The sequence below is a fragment of the Pterocles gutturalis genome, unplaced genomic scaffold, assembly GCF_000699245.1.
Source record: "Pterocles gutturalis isolate BGI_N339 unplaced genomic scaffold, ASM69924v1 scaffold18361, whole genome shotgun sequence".
In the NCBI taxonomy this organism is placed as follows: Eukaryota; Metazoa; Chordata; class Aves; order Pterocliformes; family Pteroclidae; genus Pterocles; species Pterocles gutturalis.
In genome coordinates, this window is record NW_010100794.1 from 26801 (window position 1) to 43437 (window position 16637).

Here is a 16637-nt window from a genome sequence, read left to right on the forward strand (position 1 = left end):
CCCTACAAATACTTTATACCTCACTGCCTTCATTTTTTCCTTCTGACCCACTCATTCATACCTATCCTCCAACAAAAGTACTTTTCTCAGGAATGGGTTCAACAAGACCCCTTCCAAATTCAGACTTGTTACAAGTCCTTCAAAACCCATACCTCTTTTCTTTTGTAGAAGTGGAGAAAGTTTAATTTCTCCTCACAAAAGATGTGCTGGAGAAAGAGGAAAGACTGAGAAAAATGAGCGTTAATCCTCTGATAGCTGGAGTATTCCTATTTTAGCCTAACCCTGATTTCTGTAAATATTTACATCTACTGAAGACAAAAGGATGATTTTAGACAGCATTTATATTATGGATGATTAATCAAATATTATCTTGATGCAAGTACATGCCGTATTTATTTACAGTTCCTAACTAACCCCTGTGTGTCCTCTTACATATGTATATCTAGAATACTCCTTCGTACCAATTTTCTTCTACTACAGACATTTTACGTATTTCACAGGAATACATTTCAAGTACAAGCAAAAATACTTACAAACAACGTTTCTGTCTACAAAAATAAACAGAAATCCTTCTCTTGAATGGATAGGGCCAGATCACATGAAAACAATGTCTTTATTTTAACATTACTTTGTAAGGCAAACAGTTATGTAAGGTAAAAATAAAGATCTCTAAATACAAGACTGAATAATTGCTCCTCTGTGATATCTATCTTCTGTAAACATTTTAAGTACCTCTACTTCACTGATGTCATCCAATGATCCAGACAGGAGCTTTATTTTCAAGTCCTGCACCTTGCATTCAAGCAGCAAATTATGTTGTCTTAATCTTTTCTCTTCCAGAGAGGTTTCTATAGCTGTAGCTTCCTTTTGTAGTTTTGCAGCTTCCCTACGTACACAAAAGGCACAAAACTATTAAAGAGCAGCAGCAGCAGCACTGCCAATAGCATCCACAGCCATACAGCATGAAAAAGTTACCAAGCACAAAGAGGGCTTTTTTCCTCTATAATCTCCATCAAACATACAGGAAAATGGTACTTAACTTCTTCCATCCCCTTCATTCTCCCACATTACTCAAGAGGGAGCTGGGAACCACACACTACTGCTACTCTGTACTCTTAACTCTAGGGCATGGTAAATGCTAGTAGCACAGACATATTTTCAGCATATTGCAAGTTCACACTACAGCATGTTCAAATATCCACCTTTCCTAACTACACCTTCACTGTTTTGTTCAGCTCTGCTGGACATGTAGAGATTTCATCCTTTTAAAATTTAATCAAGTACCTTTTATCACTACTCTACTTGAAATACACCTTGATTCTTTGCAACAAATGCCTTTGATTTACCATCAAGTTGCTAAATAAGGCAGAAATGTAACAGTATTATAGTGTTAAAATTACACACTATAAAAGGAATTCCTAGGCATACAATCTGTGTTTATGTAAAATTCCACAAGTTTACCTAGCCATACTGTGTCAACGTGGGTTTTTTAAACATAAAGAAGAATACTGATTAAGAGACATTAAACACATCAATGATAAACAAGAATAAGGAAACTAAAGTATAAACTGTCCCCAAAGCAGTTGATTTAAAAGAACAGTAAGGACAAAATAGTGACCTAAAATTAGTATTAGTTTAAGGTATCCAACACTTGAAAGGCTTGCAGAAAATGAGAACACTGAAATCAGAAAAAAAAATTCATTAATTGATTGACTTCTCATTAATTAATTTCTAATTATATAACTCAAAACCATGAAAATACCAGCAAACATAATATGCCCCCCCATAAAATTATAAGCTAATACATACTTATCAGAAGTCACTACATATTAATCAGAAATCATGAGACCTAAGACTAGGTAGATAATAAGATAATGTTATTCTATATGGTTTATGGGATGGCTCTCATGAAATAATCTGGTTCACATACTTTTGGGAACCACATACTGAATTAGAAACACTTTTTAACTAATGCATACCGTAAATGCGAATTACGATATATCTAGTGAATCTTTCACAAGAAAACAGAACAAGAGAAATTCAAACATCTGATCACAAAAACTCTTCTAAATATTACCACATTAATAATTTTCCCAGGAGTACAATTAGTAATTACCTATTAAGAGTTAACAATGTCTTTCTGAACTCGTCAACTTCATTTTGGGCTTTTTTAACCTCAGATTTATGAGCACTTAATCTATCCTTAAGATGTTGCTGCTGCTCCACAATTTCATTCACTTTTTTTAGAAGCTTTTCCTCATCCTGCATAGAAATATTTACATTTTTAAGGTTTCATCAAAAAGATGGATATGGAACCTTTAATATACAGAAAGAAAGAGTTAAAGTTTAAACCTGTTACAATACATTCAAATGTGTTACAGCACAAAATCTGAAGGGCACTGGGAAAACAGCCTGTCCTACCCAAAGGCAGATCCAGTTGTTTTGTGTACACAGGCATAGCCACTTCTAGATTTGCGACTGTACTGGACTAAACTACAAAGCCATCAAACAAGGCAGGGATCCTAGGACACCTACGATCTGTAGGCTACTTCCTTTTCCTCAATTAGTCCCCTAGCTCTGCAAGCAGGATTCCAAGTGCTGTACATCTACAACATACTTAGCAACACCTGTGGTAACCTGAAATCCTTTAAGTAGTATTGTTCATTAAAGATAAATCCCACAGTAATCCACAGAGAACAAAGAATCTGTGGAGGTACTCCAGAAAAGTCTTCTCCAATATAACCCATACCTCTATTGAATTGCTAGAAATGATGTGCTGGAATATAGAAAACCTAACACCACATGCATGAAGACATGGTCCTTAAGAGATCAATAACGTGGCAACTTAATAAAGGCTTACTGCTGTTGCAGTATCTGAATAAAGCACCTCCAGAATTTAATACAAACAAATCCTTCTCCAGGATAAAAATGTCTGAATTTGCTCAATGTCATATTTCAGAAGAATTACGCACACATGCATGAAGTCAGACACGTTTTTGTGCATGACTAAGGGTCTAGTGCTTTTCCTCAGTATCAGAAATACGTGTCTTCTAATGTTAAAATACAGAGTTCAAATGATGTATGTGGGGGTTTTTTTGCTCACTTTGGGGCAGTTTTAGAATTCACTTCTGTTTCTTATTCAAAGCAGTGTTGCACAACTTTTTTCCTTCACTTTACCCTGTACCACAAGCATGGTTTATTTAACAAGCAACATTAACACAACAAAAATTTACTTATGAACAAAGAACACTATGAAGGAGGAATCCATACATATTTCTTCAACTAAAAACTGAATTAGTTTTAATACAATTGTTTTAAGCCTATTAGTGGCTGTGAAGCACCTTAAAGATGCAAAGCACTGGAGTTGTTTTACTGTTACTGGTAAAATCCTCTAAAGAATCTCAGCCACATGCTACTAGTTTTATCTGTAGTCAAATGCTGCCTTTTGATATAAACTAAATGCAATATTACACTGTACATACTGTAATCCTAACTTTTATTTTTAGTAAGCTTATTTTTAATAAGTACCCTAATATGTTATTACAAGGCTAAAATGACAATATGCAACTGCATTTTTTTAACAAAGTCAACACTGAATTAAGCCTTAGAAGAACTACTCAACAGAATCAAACAAGTTTGTTCAAAATTGTAATTCAATGCATTCTTTCCTCTCAGCCCCTACCTTCTGTAGCCCGATAATCTCAGCTTCATCCTTATGAACGGTCTCCCTCAACTTGCTGACTGTGTTTGTTGATTTCTGCAGATGTTCACGATTATATTCCAGCTGAATGTTTAGTCGTGTCTTCTGATTTTCAAACTCCAGCCTAGTCAAAGTACAATATTTCAAAAAGCAGGCTAGTAACGAATTTTAAGTTATTACAAGATACATTTTCACATTGGCTATTTAGTAGCATTTTTATATCTTCTACTTGAACACAAGAATTTGCATACATTTGGATCATCAATTCCACTACACCACATCCAGTGGATACACTGGAAGTTACAAAAATATACTATTTCAAAAAATACAATATAAAGATACGCTACAGCCATATTCAATATGAAAGTAACATCAGAAGTTCAAGTATCTCAATGATGCAGGTATAAGCTGGGCAAAAGCTACACTGATACTGTGTATTTAGCCAATGTCTGTGCTCCCTGCTCAGCCTCCATAAGCCTCCCAGTCAGCTCACATGTATGCTTATCTGAATACTATTAATAAAATCTATCTCAGCTGGGAGATGGCAATGAAGAAACATGAGACCAGAGCTTTTTAAGCCATACTCAGCCTTGCTTACCATCTCTCAATTGACACCTGTATTTGTTTATAGAGGTACAAAGGCAGAAACTTCTTCACACGCTGCTCTGAGAAAGGACAGAAGTGAAACTAGGCAGCTGTTTACTGAAAGGTCTTCTTTCCGGTGTTACTGTCTGCCTCTGAGCTTTGAGCTTCTCAAACTATTTACTACTAGTGCTGCATCTGTTTTTCAGGCAAAGGGGTTGGAATACCACGAGCTCCAGGCTCTTCAGGCCTGGACAAGAAGGCACTATAGTACATGCTTACAGGACTAACGATGGCAAGTTAGGGCACCAGCAAGGCCAAGGCTCTCTGTGCAATGTTGTATAAGACCATGCAAAAAGCTCCTCTTTTCATTTTTTTTAACTCCTAACACTTCACCAGACTTCAGTTCTTGCAAACATAAACAAAGATCAAATCACTTCAGCCAGCACGTGCTTTAACTGCAACTGAATGCACTGCTCTACTACCTCACTGCAGCCCTAGCCAAAAACATATATTTAGACCAGTTTCTGAAAACCAGTCAGAGAGTTGTCTGAAAAGAAAATGGAGTTCAATCCTAGGCATTACACTAGTCATGTAGAAAAGGTGTATTTTCTATAAAAAAATGTCAGGAAATGCAGAAACCATCATCTGCCTGAAAATGCCTGTAGTACAAGACGACAGTTCATTTTAACATTCTTATTCTTTAAGACAGAAGTTTGTGGTCCTGTGACATGCCTGTTGAGGCTGCCTGTGAGAAAATTAAGATCCAGTTTTCCTTAACAGTATGATCCTATATCAAATCACTGCATCTTACACCCAGCTCTCCTTTAAGATATCTGATACATGAGTGAGCCTTCATATCATCCTCAATATGTGATAGAGCCATTTTTCAATGTGCGTTTTGGAAAACTATTCTTTGCTTTAGTTTTCTACAACAGTGCTACCAAAATAGTAAATTTTACCTTCCAAGTTTGTTGCCTAATGTCACTGACTTTAACTGTCCAATAAACCGAAACCATAGCATTGCAACTTGCTAACTAACCTTTGCAGTGACAATATAACCCCCTACAGTCTTCTAAGTTTCTATGGTATTCCCTGTGATGGAGTTACTGGTATTCCCTGTGATGGAGTTACTCGTTCATCAGTGTGCCAAATCTAATACAAACCACTTTTTTACATTTCAATTACAAATACCACCTTTTCTTATCAATCTCCTCCTGTTGTCTCAATTGTTCTTGTTCATACACACGAATATTTTCTATACCAATTTCTTCACAGAACTCCTGGAAAACAGCATCTTCAGCCTTTGAATAAAGAGAAATGGAGCAAAAAAAATGTTTATACTATTTTGTCACTCACAGAAGTAAAACATTTAGACAATTACTCCATGCTACAGGCTGGATTTTCAAGGTACTTTAAGAAACAGCAAATTGAACTACTGAGAAAGAATGTGTACTTGACATTTTCCAATAACACTTTCAGTACAAATGCCAGATAGAAGGCATATGATCCTCAAAGGTGACTCTTATCTAAGCTCTCATTGACAGCACCTGGTCATTCCAAAGACAATTAAAGTCACCACAGTGTAACCAACTTTTCTGGTTCTGTCTGTGGTTCAAAGTCAACTGAGAAAGAGAAAGCTGAATGGTACACAAGACACTAATCAGATACACCAGGTTGCTTGGTATAACTGAGTTCTTCACTTTAATCCTCTCAAGTGATCCAATAAATATTAATTGTTATGTTCCATTTATACCAAACCCACCGCAAGAAACCTTCTACAGACTCTCTCATTTCCTAATTATACAGTATTTACTTAGAAAAGCTTCAGCCAAAAACGGTCCTGAACGTTTACAGAAAAATTTAAGCAGGCTGACAGCTATAGTGCATATGTTAGGACTGAACAAATAAACAGCAACAGCCTACAGCATTTAAAAGGAAACCCAATAAACTGAACAAAATTTTAAGAGAACTTTACAGGTCAAAATGTTTGTATTGTTTTGGTACACAGGCTTGTTTAACCAGATATAAAATAAGACATCAAATCAAGCTACACTATTCAAGTAACACTATTCTTTGGAAACTGATTACCAGCCCCCATTTGTTTGTTTGTTTGTTTGTTTTTCAGAACAAGCAAAACAAAAGTTCCCTGAATCTGGAATTCTTATGGCCTAAACACAATGACCTTCTCAGTGTTTGCCGATGACACACATCTGCATTGCCTCATATCTGTACCACAACGAAGACAGAGAGCATGCAGCAGTTTTGGCTTCTTTTTACATGCAGAATTCCAGTTCAAGAAAGACTGATGAGAATGGGTCAGAGGCCAGGAACTAAGTTACCTATGTACTATACACCTCAAGTAACTCCAGAGAGAGGTGAGGAATCGCTCTAAGAATCTACACTAATACAAGCACTGAGGTGCAGGGCTCTGAATTTTCCACAGAAAACTCCAGCACCACTTTTCCATAGTTTGTACCAGATTCCTTTGTTCGGTAAGAGTAGGAACAAGGCAGCTTCCAGAGAGAAGCAGAGACAAGATGCTTATTGCTCAGAGAGACCAGAGTTATTGTCTACTCTAGCAGAACACAGTATGAAAGCCCTCTTGGTATCAGATTAAGCTTTACTACTATTCACTTCACTGAATGCCTTCAGTCTCTTCATGATAACCATGCTTTTCAATTTGTCAGCTGTCTGTACGAATTGTTCTGGGGACCATCTGAAGAACAGAGAATGATAGGGAAGATGAGGTATGACATGGCCAACAGTCTAGAGAAAAAACAGCTGTGAAACCTAACAGTTGGATCACATAACACAGAGAACTTTTCCTGTTGCTGGTAAAAAGCAGAAAGGAGCAGGTTCTAACTACAAAATCTGTTTAATACCACGACAGATAATGAATTTGGACAGGTGCGGATAGCACAAGGTCCCCAAGCTCTACGTCAACTACCCCTCAAAAAACAGGGAGAGCAAAGAAGACTCAGTCATATCATAGGCAAGCTCTGTCTTCCATTATTGGACTCCAAATGAATGTAGGCATACAACAGTCTTAAAAACAACAACAACAAAAAAAACCAAACACAAAAACAAAACCCACAAAATCACAAAATCCTCCAAAAACACAACCTCCCCCAAAAAAACCACACAAACAAACAAACAAACCAACAAAACTGTGGAATGAGGTATTTGCTGACAATCATGCACACCTCAACCATTCACCCAGGGTAATCAGAGTGCACAGAAAATAATGCACAGATATTGGCTACTTCCCAAGAAGAGAAAGTAATCTTCACACTATACTGCACTTTATCTACTTTTCTAATACACAGTCGTGTAACAGGTCGTTATCTAGACATGCCACCTGTAGAGTTCAGAACAAAGCACTCTCACAGTGCAAAGCACAGAGCACTGCTTCCAGCTTTAGAAAACTGATACAGTGCTCTCTTCCTAATGGCACGAGCATGCCTGATCTATTCTGCCTGTGGGATGCAGAAGTGCTGGATCTTCTCTTCTTCCAAACAAAAGATACTGATAGATCATTTCCATGTAGACACTGAATGGGTCCTGCTATGACTGCAATGAGAATGATTTTCAGAAGGACAGTCACCCATGCGGAGACTGTCTACCTAGTGGGTACGTGCTGCCACAGATCCACATCAGCCAGGAAGACTTCACACCAAAAGAAAGTTACAGTCTAGTCGTGCAGTCACAATGCATAATTCTCTCTCCACAGAAAGGAAAGATCCTGTAACTACAGTTCTAAAAGTTATCAGGAACAGAAAGAAGTTTTTGTAGTATAACAGCATAAGCTGTCACAAGTATGACAGAAGGCATTACCTCATTAATTTTTTTCTGAAATTCTTCTATTTTTTCTTTTCTTTGTGCTATTGCTTCATTCAGCATAACATGCTGAGACTCAATATTTACCAGTTCGCTTTCCAGTTTTGATTTTTCCTAGATAGAAAGGAAAAATATTGTAGTTTTTCTTAATAGGATGATCAATTTTCCAGAAATTGAGTTCTGTTACAGATTAACTGTATTTTTCTGAATAAAAAAAATGAAATATTTTCTTCTCAAATGTTACTCACCCACTATTATTGCCAATTTGAATGCAATGATTACAGTTTTAATTAATAGGAAAGAAAATTACATTATAAGTACCATTTAAAGTGCGTTTTGACTTACAGACTTCTGAAGGTTACTAAACAATAAACCAAGCTTACCAGAAATTCAAACTTAAAACCTAAAACAGAAAAAGGCTGATGTGAATTACTTTGTAATCTTGTTTTTTATATTTTATTAATTCCTCAGTCATAACTGCTGTATGTTAAACTGAATTTAAAAAAAACTACGTAAGGAAGTAGTATTTACTTCACTGGTAATCACAGCTTAGGTAAAAAAAAATAGTTATTAAACACTAAAATTATAAATGCTTATTACTATACCATGTAAAGATTTGCAAGATGTTTCTTTTTAATAATCTCTAATTCACTCTGTGAATATTTCAGTCGTGTCTGAATTCCATGGCACTGAGCATGCAACTGCTTCAAGTCAGTCTCCTTACGTTTGATCTTCATTAAGCCCTAGAAAAATATTACAATGGGAGAAGAGGAAAAAAAAAGCATTGTAAACAAAAGGTGACTTATTTGGAAATTACTCATCTTCCAGACTCATGCACTACATAAAAGCTAGCCTCACTGACACAGGCCCCATTCAAGGTAAATGCTGATAGCACTGGTCATATTCAACACTTATTTTGCAACAGATTTATTTCTCAGTAGAAAGCATATGTTTGCAAATTCCTGAATTCCTACTCGATCCCTCCTTGAAAATAACTAGAGGTATGACAAATCGTGTTACACTGAGAAGGTTTTGGTCCGTGCAAATATTTTCATGTTGACAGAAGCATCACCTTCTTTACTTAAGGCTTCAGGTACTTTGAACAATAACTTTTTCCTTGAAGGAACTTGCATCAACAGTGTTATCCTGGTTCTCCACCTTTGTGATATGTGAAACAACCCATCAGCTAAGGACAGAGACCCAGAGCTGATTATTATTAACTAGAAGAGGATAAACAGCTAGTATGCCCTGTCTGGATCTTCTAGAAGTTTTGAAAAAACACCTTTTTAGAAAGTCATCTTCCCATAGCTGAATTAAACTAGATACAACTTGTATTCCTTTATGCCTTTTGTAGTTAACGTGCTTTTTAAGAGACCTACCTTTAACTCATTAATCAAGCTATCTCTTCTTTCTTTCATTTTATTCATTTCTTTATCATCCCAACATCTAGCTTTAAATCTCAAATCACTTGATCCTCCAGAAATCACTCCAGATTTCAAAAATAAAGTTCCATCAAGAGCCACTGTCTGGAATGTAAAAAAAACCAACCTAAAACCAAATAAATCTGAACACAAAGCAGACAAAATACCCCACGAACTACTGTGCCAAGACATGGTAGTTAAACAAGCAACAATTTTTAGTTGGACTCCATTTTTTTTCCTGTTCAAAACCTGCTAAAATGAGATACATGAAGACACAAAAATAGTCTGTTTTTTCTTGGCACTAGTCACATTTTGGTATTATTACAACTGATCAGAAAAGGAAATGAAATTGTATCATTTCCTTGTGTTTACTAAATTAATATGAGACATTTGCATATATACTGGCAATTTAGAAGGTTATGCCTGGCTCAGTAGAGCAAACCAAGCAATGTGATAATGGACTGAAGAAAACAGCTTGTTTGTAAACAAAGTGTAAGTTTTAGTAAAGAATGTGGGTGATTTTGTGACTTAACTGGATTCCAAATAAACATTTCACATTCACATTCAACTTAAAGCTGTTTTAATCAAGATTTAAAAGGCTTCCTAAGTGTCAGATATTTTCAAGAATTTTTTGACAGCATTTCTTCATAGAAATCTAGGAAGATAATATTTGTATTTTTAAATCAGACAGTTTTAAGAACAGGATTATCCCTCCTTCCTCCTCCTCCTCTTCATCAAGAGGACCATACCAAGAAAGGTATTCAGACACTAACTATCCTCTAACCTGCCCCCTTTTCCCAGGAAATCATTTAATCATACTACCATACAGAGGAAAATATAACCATGTGAAATACCAGGGGGCGTTATTTATGTGGGAGTAGATTACACAGCTGTAGTATCATTCTGTATTTATCTCCAATATTTCATGGGATGTTTATAGAATAATTATTTAAATAGCACCAACTACATAATTGCAATAAAAAACATAGGCAACAAAATTCAGCTTCTTACTTTCAACCTCACTGGTCCATCAAATGCTATTTGTTTTGCTTCTTTAACTGTTTCACAGACCAACCCATTCCCGCACACAAACTGAATCACTTTTTTCAGTGGAGCAAATGGAGTTTGTACAACATCCACCAACATTTTAGCTCCTTTTATTTCTCTTAACTTTTCATTGACTGGTTTAACCTGCAAAGCAATTAAGCAGTGTTTAGAATCCATGTTGTAATAGCAAAGTATGCTCCAATCCAAGTGGGCTGGGGACAGAATGTACAAATCAACAGAATGAGGGTGTCAGTAGCTACAAGACTAGAAATCTGGTTTCATATTCTGTGTATACTACAGTCTGTAATCTGTATAACCTACTTCACTGTGCATGAAATGCAAGTACACTAATGCACGTAGCATAGGGAATAAACAAGATGAGTTAAAAATCTGTGTGTAGTTGCAGGGCTACAATCTTCTTTGGATCACGGAGAAATGGTGCAATGGCTCCCACCATCAGAGTGCTGCAATGGAGGGACAGAGACTCTTTAGGAAGGACAGGCTGGGAAGACAAGGTGGAGCTGCCTTGTATGTGAGAGAACAACCAGAATGCACAGAACTCTTCCTGGGGAAGGATGATGAGCCAACTGAAAGCTCAAGGGTAAGGACTGAAGAAAGAACTGGTGAAGGTAACATTGCAGTGGGTGTCTGCTACAGGCCACTTCACCAGGAGCGACAAGTGGATGAGAGACAGACAGCTGAAAGCAGTATCACATTCACAGGCCTGGTCCTCATGGGGAACTTGAACCACCCTGACATCTTCTACAGGGACAACGCAGCAGGGCATAAGCAATCCAGGCGGTTCCTGGAAAGCACTGATGACAGCTTCCTCACCCAAGTGACAGAGAAGCCAATGAGGAGAGGCGCTCTGTTAGACCTCATACTCATCAAGAAGGAGAGGCAGGCTTGCTGGGGATGGGAAGGTCAAAGGCAGCCCTGGCTGCAGTGAACATGAGATATGAGAGTTCAGAATTCTGAGAGGAGGGAGCAGGGCAAAAGGCAAGCTCACAGCCCTGGACTTCAGGAGAACAGACTTTGGCTTCTTCAAATATCTGCTCCGTAGAGTCCCACAGGATAAGGCCCCAGAGCAAAGAGGAGCCCAAGAATGCTGGTTAATACTCAAGGATCACCTCTTCCAGCCTTAGGAGCAATCATCACAATGAGCAGGAAGTAAAAAATGCCAGGAGGCCTGTATGGATAATCAAGGAGCTACTGGCAAAACTCAAACTGAAAAAGGAAGCATACAGAAGGTGGAAGGAGGGACAGGTAACCTGGGAGAAATACAGAAGCACTGTCCAGGCATGCAGACATGGGGTTAGGAAAGCCAAAGTGCAACTGGAATTGGATCAGGGATGTCAACGAAATCTAAGTACACAGGCAACAAAAGGAAAACTAGGAGAAATGTAGGCCTGCTGCTGAATGAGGTAGGCGATCTGGTGACACAGGATATGGAACAGACTGAGGTACTGAATTCCTTCTTCACCTCAGTCTTTACTAGCAAGACTGGTCTCCATGAGTCCCAGGTTCCAGAGATGAGGGGGAAAGTCTGGAACAAGGAAGACATACCCTTGATGGAAGGAGATCAGGTCAGGGAATGCTGTGCAAACTGGATGAACATTAACACATGGGCCCTGATGTGACACAACCACCAGTGCTGAAGGAGCTGGCTGATGTCATTGCAAGGCCACTCTCAATAATCCCTGAATGATCATGGCATCTGAAAGAGATGCCCAAGGAGTAGAGAAGAACAAGTGTCAATCCTGTGTTCAAAAAAAGGGCAAGAAAGAGGACCAGGGAACTACAGGACAGTCAGCCTCACCTTGATCGCTGGGAAGGTGATGGAGCGACCAATCCTAGAAACCATTTCCAGGCACATAAAGGACAAGAAAGTCTCAGAGCAACATTCAGCATGGATTCACCAAGTTGGTAATGCTTGACCAACCTGACAGCCCTCTACAATTAAATGACTGCCCTGGTAGATGAGGGGAGAGCAGTGGATCTTTTAACACTGTCTCCCATAAGATCCTCATAGAAAAGCTGATGAAATATGGGTTGTATGAACAGTGAGGTGGACTGAAAACTGAACAGACAGGATGACAGGGTGGCAGTTGGTGGCACAAAGTCCAGTTAATGGCCAGCATCCAGCCATGTCAATATTGGGACCAATCCTGTTCAACATATTCACTACTTATCTGGATGACACGGCAGAGAGCACCCTCAGTAAGTTTGCTGATGACAAAAAACTGAGAGGAATGGCTGATACACCAGTTGGTCATGCTGCCAGAGGGACCTCAGCAGGCTAGAGAAATGGGCCAACAGAAACCTTATTAAGCTCACTTCATAAAGTGCTTTGCCTTAACACTTAAGCCTATTTTGGTTTAGTATTAACTTACTAATGACAGTAAAAAGAAAAATGTACTTACATCAAGGTAATCCAAAGCAAGAAAAGTTTCAGGTTCAGCTCGTTCTTGTTTCAGGAACCGAATGCAATCTCTTGCTGTTTTTTCAGTGGCAACAACAATAGCAGTCATGTATTTGCTGAATACCTTGGTAACAGCAAGCTGGTATTTTTTATGAATAGGATGACACAGATCGAGCAGTCTTCCAAACTGAAGATGAAAATATAGAGAAATATTAATATGTTACTTTAAATATCAAATAATATTTCTGGATACAAGATACTCAAGTACTAAGAGGAAAATGTGTTACATTATCTACCTGCACTCTCTTACAATGTACGTCAGAAAAAAATAGAAATTGTAGCAGTCAAATCAAATCGCAAAGTCCACCTTCAAAATCTAAACGGATTTAATTTTTTCCCTGAGGTTACAGTTATCTCAGTGTTTTACTCATAATCTCTAGCATATACTTCTTAGAAGTATGACAGAGTGACAACAGCAAAGTTAGCTAAGCATCTTTTTGGGAGAGAAAGGAGGTATCTAATACACAATAAGATCTTTGAATGACAATAAAGTCTCAAATAAATAGAACTGTTAACTGGAAAATTATAGGAAGAGAGGCACTATTCCAGTTTCAAGCCCAAAATAATTATCTGCTTACTTTAGTAGCATGAAAAGAATAAAAACTGCTTTTCTTGTACTGCATAATCCAAATCATAGAACCATGTAACGTTTTGGGTTGGAAGAAACCTTAAAGATCACCTAGTTCCAACCCCCCTGCCATGGGCAGGGACACCTCCCACTAGACCTGGTTGCTCAAAGCCTCATCCAGCCTGGCCTTGAACACCTCCAGGGATGGGACATCCACAACTTCTCTGGGCAACCTGTGCCAGTGACTCACAGTAAAAAATTTCTTCCTAGTATCTAATCTAAATCTCCCCTCTTTCAGCTTAAAACCGTTACCTCTTACCCTATCACACCCCTCCCTGATAAAGAGTGCCTCCCCATCCCTCCTGTAGCCCCCTTTAAGTACTGGAAGGCTGCTGTAAGGTCTCCTCGGAGCCTTCTCTTTTCTAGCCTAAACAACCCCAACTCTCTCCACCTGTCCTCATAGGGGAGGTGCTCCAGCCCTCTGATCATCTTCATTGCTCTTCTCTGGACTTGCTCCAGCAGGTCCATCTCTTTCCTGTGCTGTTTTGGCATCTATTGAAATAACACCTCCACAAATAAAATTAATTAGTTCTTTGCTGTACATGCTCCCTAAAGATCTTTGGTTCCATTTCTGTAATTGTAGGTACAGTTGTCCTTTCTTTGAATGATTAAAGCTACTAACGCACATACTGAACATCATAACCTGTTCAACAAACACCTAATCAAACACCACAAAAATCGCACAAGAGATGAAAATTATTATTTGATGCAAACAGTAACCTCCCTTCTTCTGGAAACTGTGACATTATTCTGAAAATAATGACAGGATGTGCTACCATTCTTTCAGTAATACTATTTCACCAAGTACACTCAAGCAAGCACAGAGTTTAAAAATAATATTCAAGACAGTCCAATTTACTCTATCTGCTTACTCAGTCTAAGGCAGAACTCTTCATTCTAAAATACGTCATTTAAATTAGGCCATTCAATTACCACAGAATCTGGATATAGTCTTTTGAGGCTTTCCAGGATCTCTGCCTTCATTTGCTGACGCCTTCCTTCATGGTAATCAATTTTGGCATTCTGCAGTTCACCAACTACTTTGTTCAAGTCTTCATTCACTTCAGCCATTCGTACTGTTGAATTTTCAATTTCCTTAGTTAGCAGTTCCTCTTGCTGTTTTTTCTCTTCTAACGATTCACTGTGAATGGAAGCAAAAATAGGAAAGCAATTTACTATTTCATTTATACAAGCTTTTAGCTTATAAAATTAGTCATTCTGGGTCACAGACTATGAAAATCGTTACAGATTTTAAGGATCTATAAGGAGCTAGTTCTACAAGTTGCATTCTATAGTATAAGCTATTTTTAAGGTTTCAAAATTGAGTTCAGGTGAGAGTTTCTGCTTGTGTAACATGGTACTATATTGTTTTATCTTCAAATAAGAGAATGTCTGATATTGTCAAACTAAGGACTGAGAATTTTCACACAAAATTGACTCACTTTACACACTTACCAAAGTCACCAAGGCTCTACCACACTCTACTACAACTAATTAATTTTGCATCACACCAATCACAATGAGTCTGCTGCTCCCTGTCCATGGCAGAACTTTGTTCAGTATGCAGACACCATCAAGCCAAAGCATACATTACAGATGCATAGGAAAAGATAGGTTGGGAAAAATATTTCTGGAGATCACCTACTCTGACCTCCTCAACAGAACGCAGGCTAATATCAAAATTAGTTCAGGCTGCCCAGTGAAGGGCACCTTATTTCACGAAGAGTAAAAATCAGGTAGAAGACAAGGCCCAGGAAGAAAGAACTGAGCTGTGCTCCTAATACACAACATAAATATTAATGCTTTCTAGAGCAGCACAGCTACAGAACTGCCCTGCTCTCTTGCTCAGAATTTTTACACTGACCTGTAGTGACATAATTTGCACACCTACAAATAAGAAGCAATTACAAAACTGGTTTCAAACAAAACATGGATGAATCACCACACTTCCTACTTTATATTGACAGCTCAAGTAACTGAAATATTAATTAGAATTAGTAAGAATTCTAATTCTCATTAAAACTTTAAATAATATAAAAGAATTATAAATAATTTCAAACATGCTATGTTAATTTGAAAATGTACAATATGAAACTTTTAATTTTTTAAACATACGTGCATATCTTGACATATTCTTCCAACTTCTCTATTTTTTTTTTATGCTCATCTATCTGGTCCACAGTGCGTTTTATGTTTTCCTATGCAATCATAAATAGAATGCGTTAAAAAAACCAGAGGAAAAACACAGTTTTATAGCAAGATACAAAGCTCTTAATTCAGAACAAGTACTGAGACAGATCATTTCCTCCTTGTTGGTATTTCATGCTGAAGTAATAGCATCTCTTTTTCAACAGTAGATGCCAAAAAATTGCACCATGAATAATAAAGGAAAATTATTTTATCAAGGCAATTGCTGGATTTTTCATGTTTAGCCACAGTTCAGAGAAAGCCTCTTCAGCACAAAGGATCATGACACCATAAAATAAAACAACTTTAAACAAAGTGTTAGTAAATTACAGGTGTTAAAAAAAAGTGCTTTTCTTGGCCTGAGCTTAACAGAAGCTTTTTCCTAAGAAGGATAAATGCAGAAGTTGACATAGCGGTTCCAACCTGACAGAAAAGCATTGTACTAAAAACCAAACCAATAGTGAAACAGCTATTTTCAATTACTCAATGAATAAAAATACATTAACTAAAGCAAATTAAAGAAAAAAACAGTTACCTACATGTTTTATTAAGCCTTAATTTAACTTCTGAAATCCTTGTGACCTTTTGAAAAGCTCTAGGGATGGAGAGTCCACAACCTCCTTGTGCATTTGCATCAATATTTGACTATTCTTGAGATGAAATAGTTTACCTAATAGCTATTTGGAACTTCCCCCACTCCAAGCTGTGCCTGTTGTTTCCCATTCTATCACTGTGCACCTCTAGAAAGAG

At 37.6% G+C, this 16637-nt stretch overlaps 1 protein-coding gene across 1 annotated transcript in view; it reads right to left on the reverse strand.

The window, feature by feature from the left end:
- Positions 1-16637, reverse strand: part of SMC1B (structural maintenance of chromosomes 1B) — a gene marked incomplete at its 5' end in the record, with an annotated part of 33207 nt that overhangs the window by 9988 nt on the left and 6582 nt on the right. Inside the window, 11 exons of the mRNA XM_010081196.1 lie at positions 733-886; positions 2117-2262; positions 3683-3824; positions 5480-5586; positions 8120-8236; positions 8728-8865; positions 9502-9648; positions 10555-10734; positions 13014-13199; positions 14634-14841; positions 15816-15898. Coding sequence (XP_010079498.1) covers positions 733-886; positions 2117-2262; positions 3683-3824; positions 5480-5586; positions 8120-8236; positions 8728-8865; positions 9502-9648; positions 10555-10734; positions 13014-13199; positions 14634-14841; positions 15816-15898 — 1608 coding nt within the window. The remainder of the gene's footprint in view (positions 1-732; positions 887-2116; positions 2263-3682; positions 3825-5479; positions 5587-8119; positions 8237-8727; positions 8866-9501; positions 9649-10554; positions 10735-13013; positions 13200-14633; positions 14842-15815; positions 15899-16637) is intronic.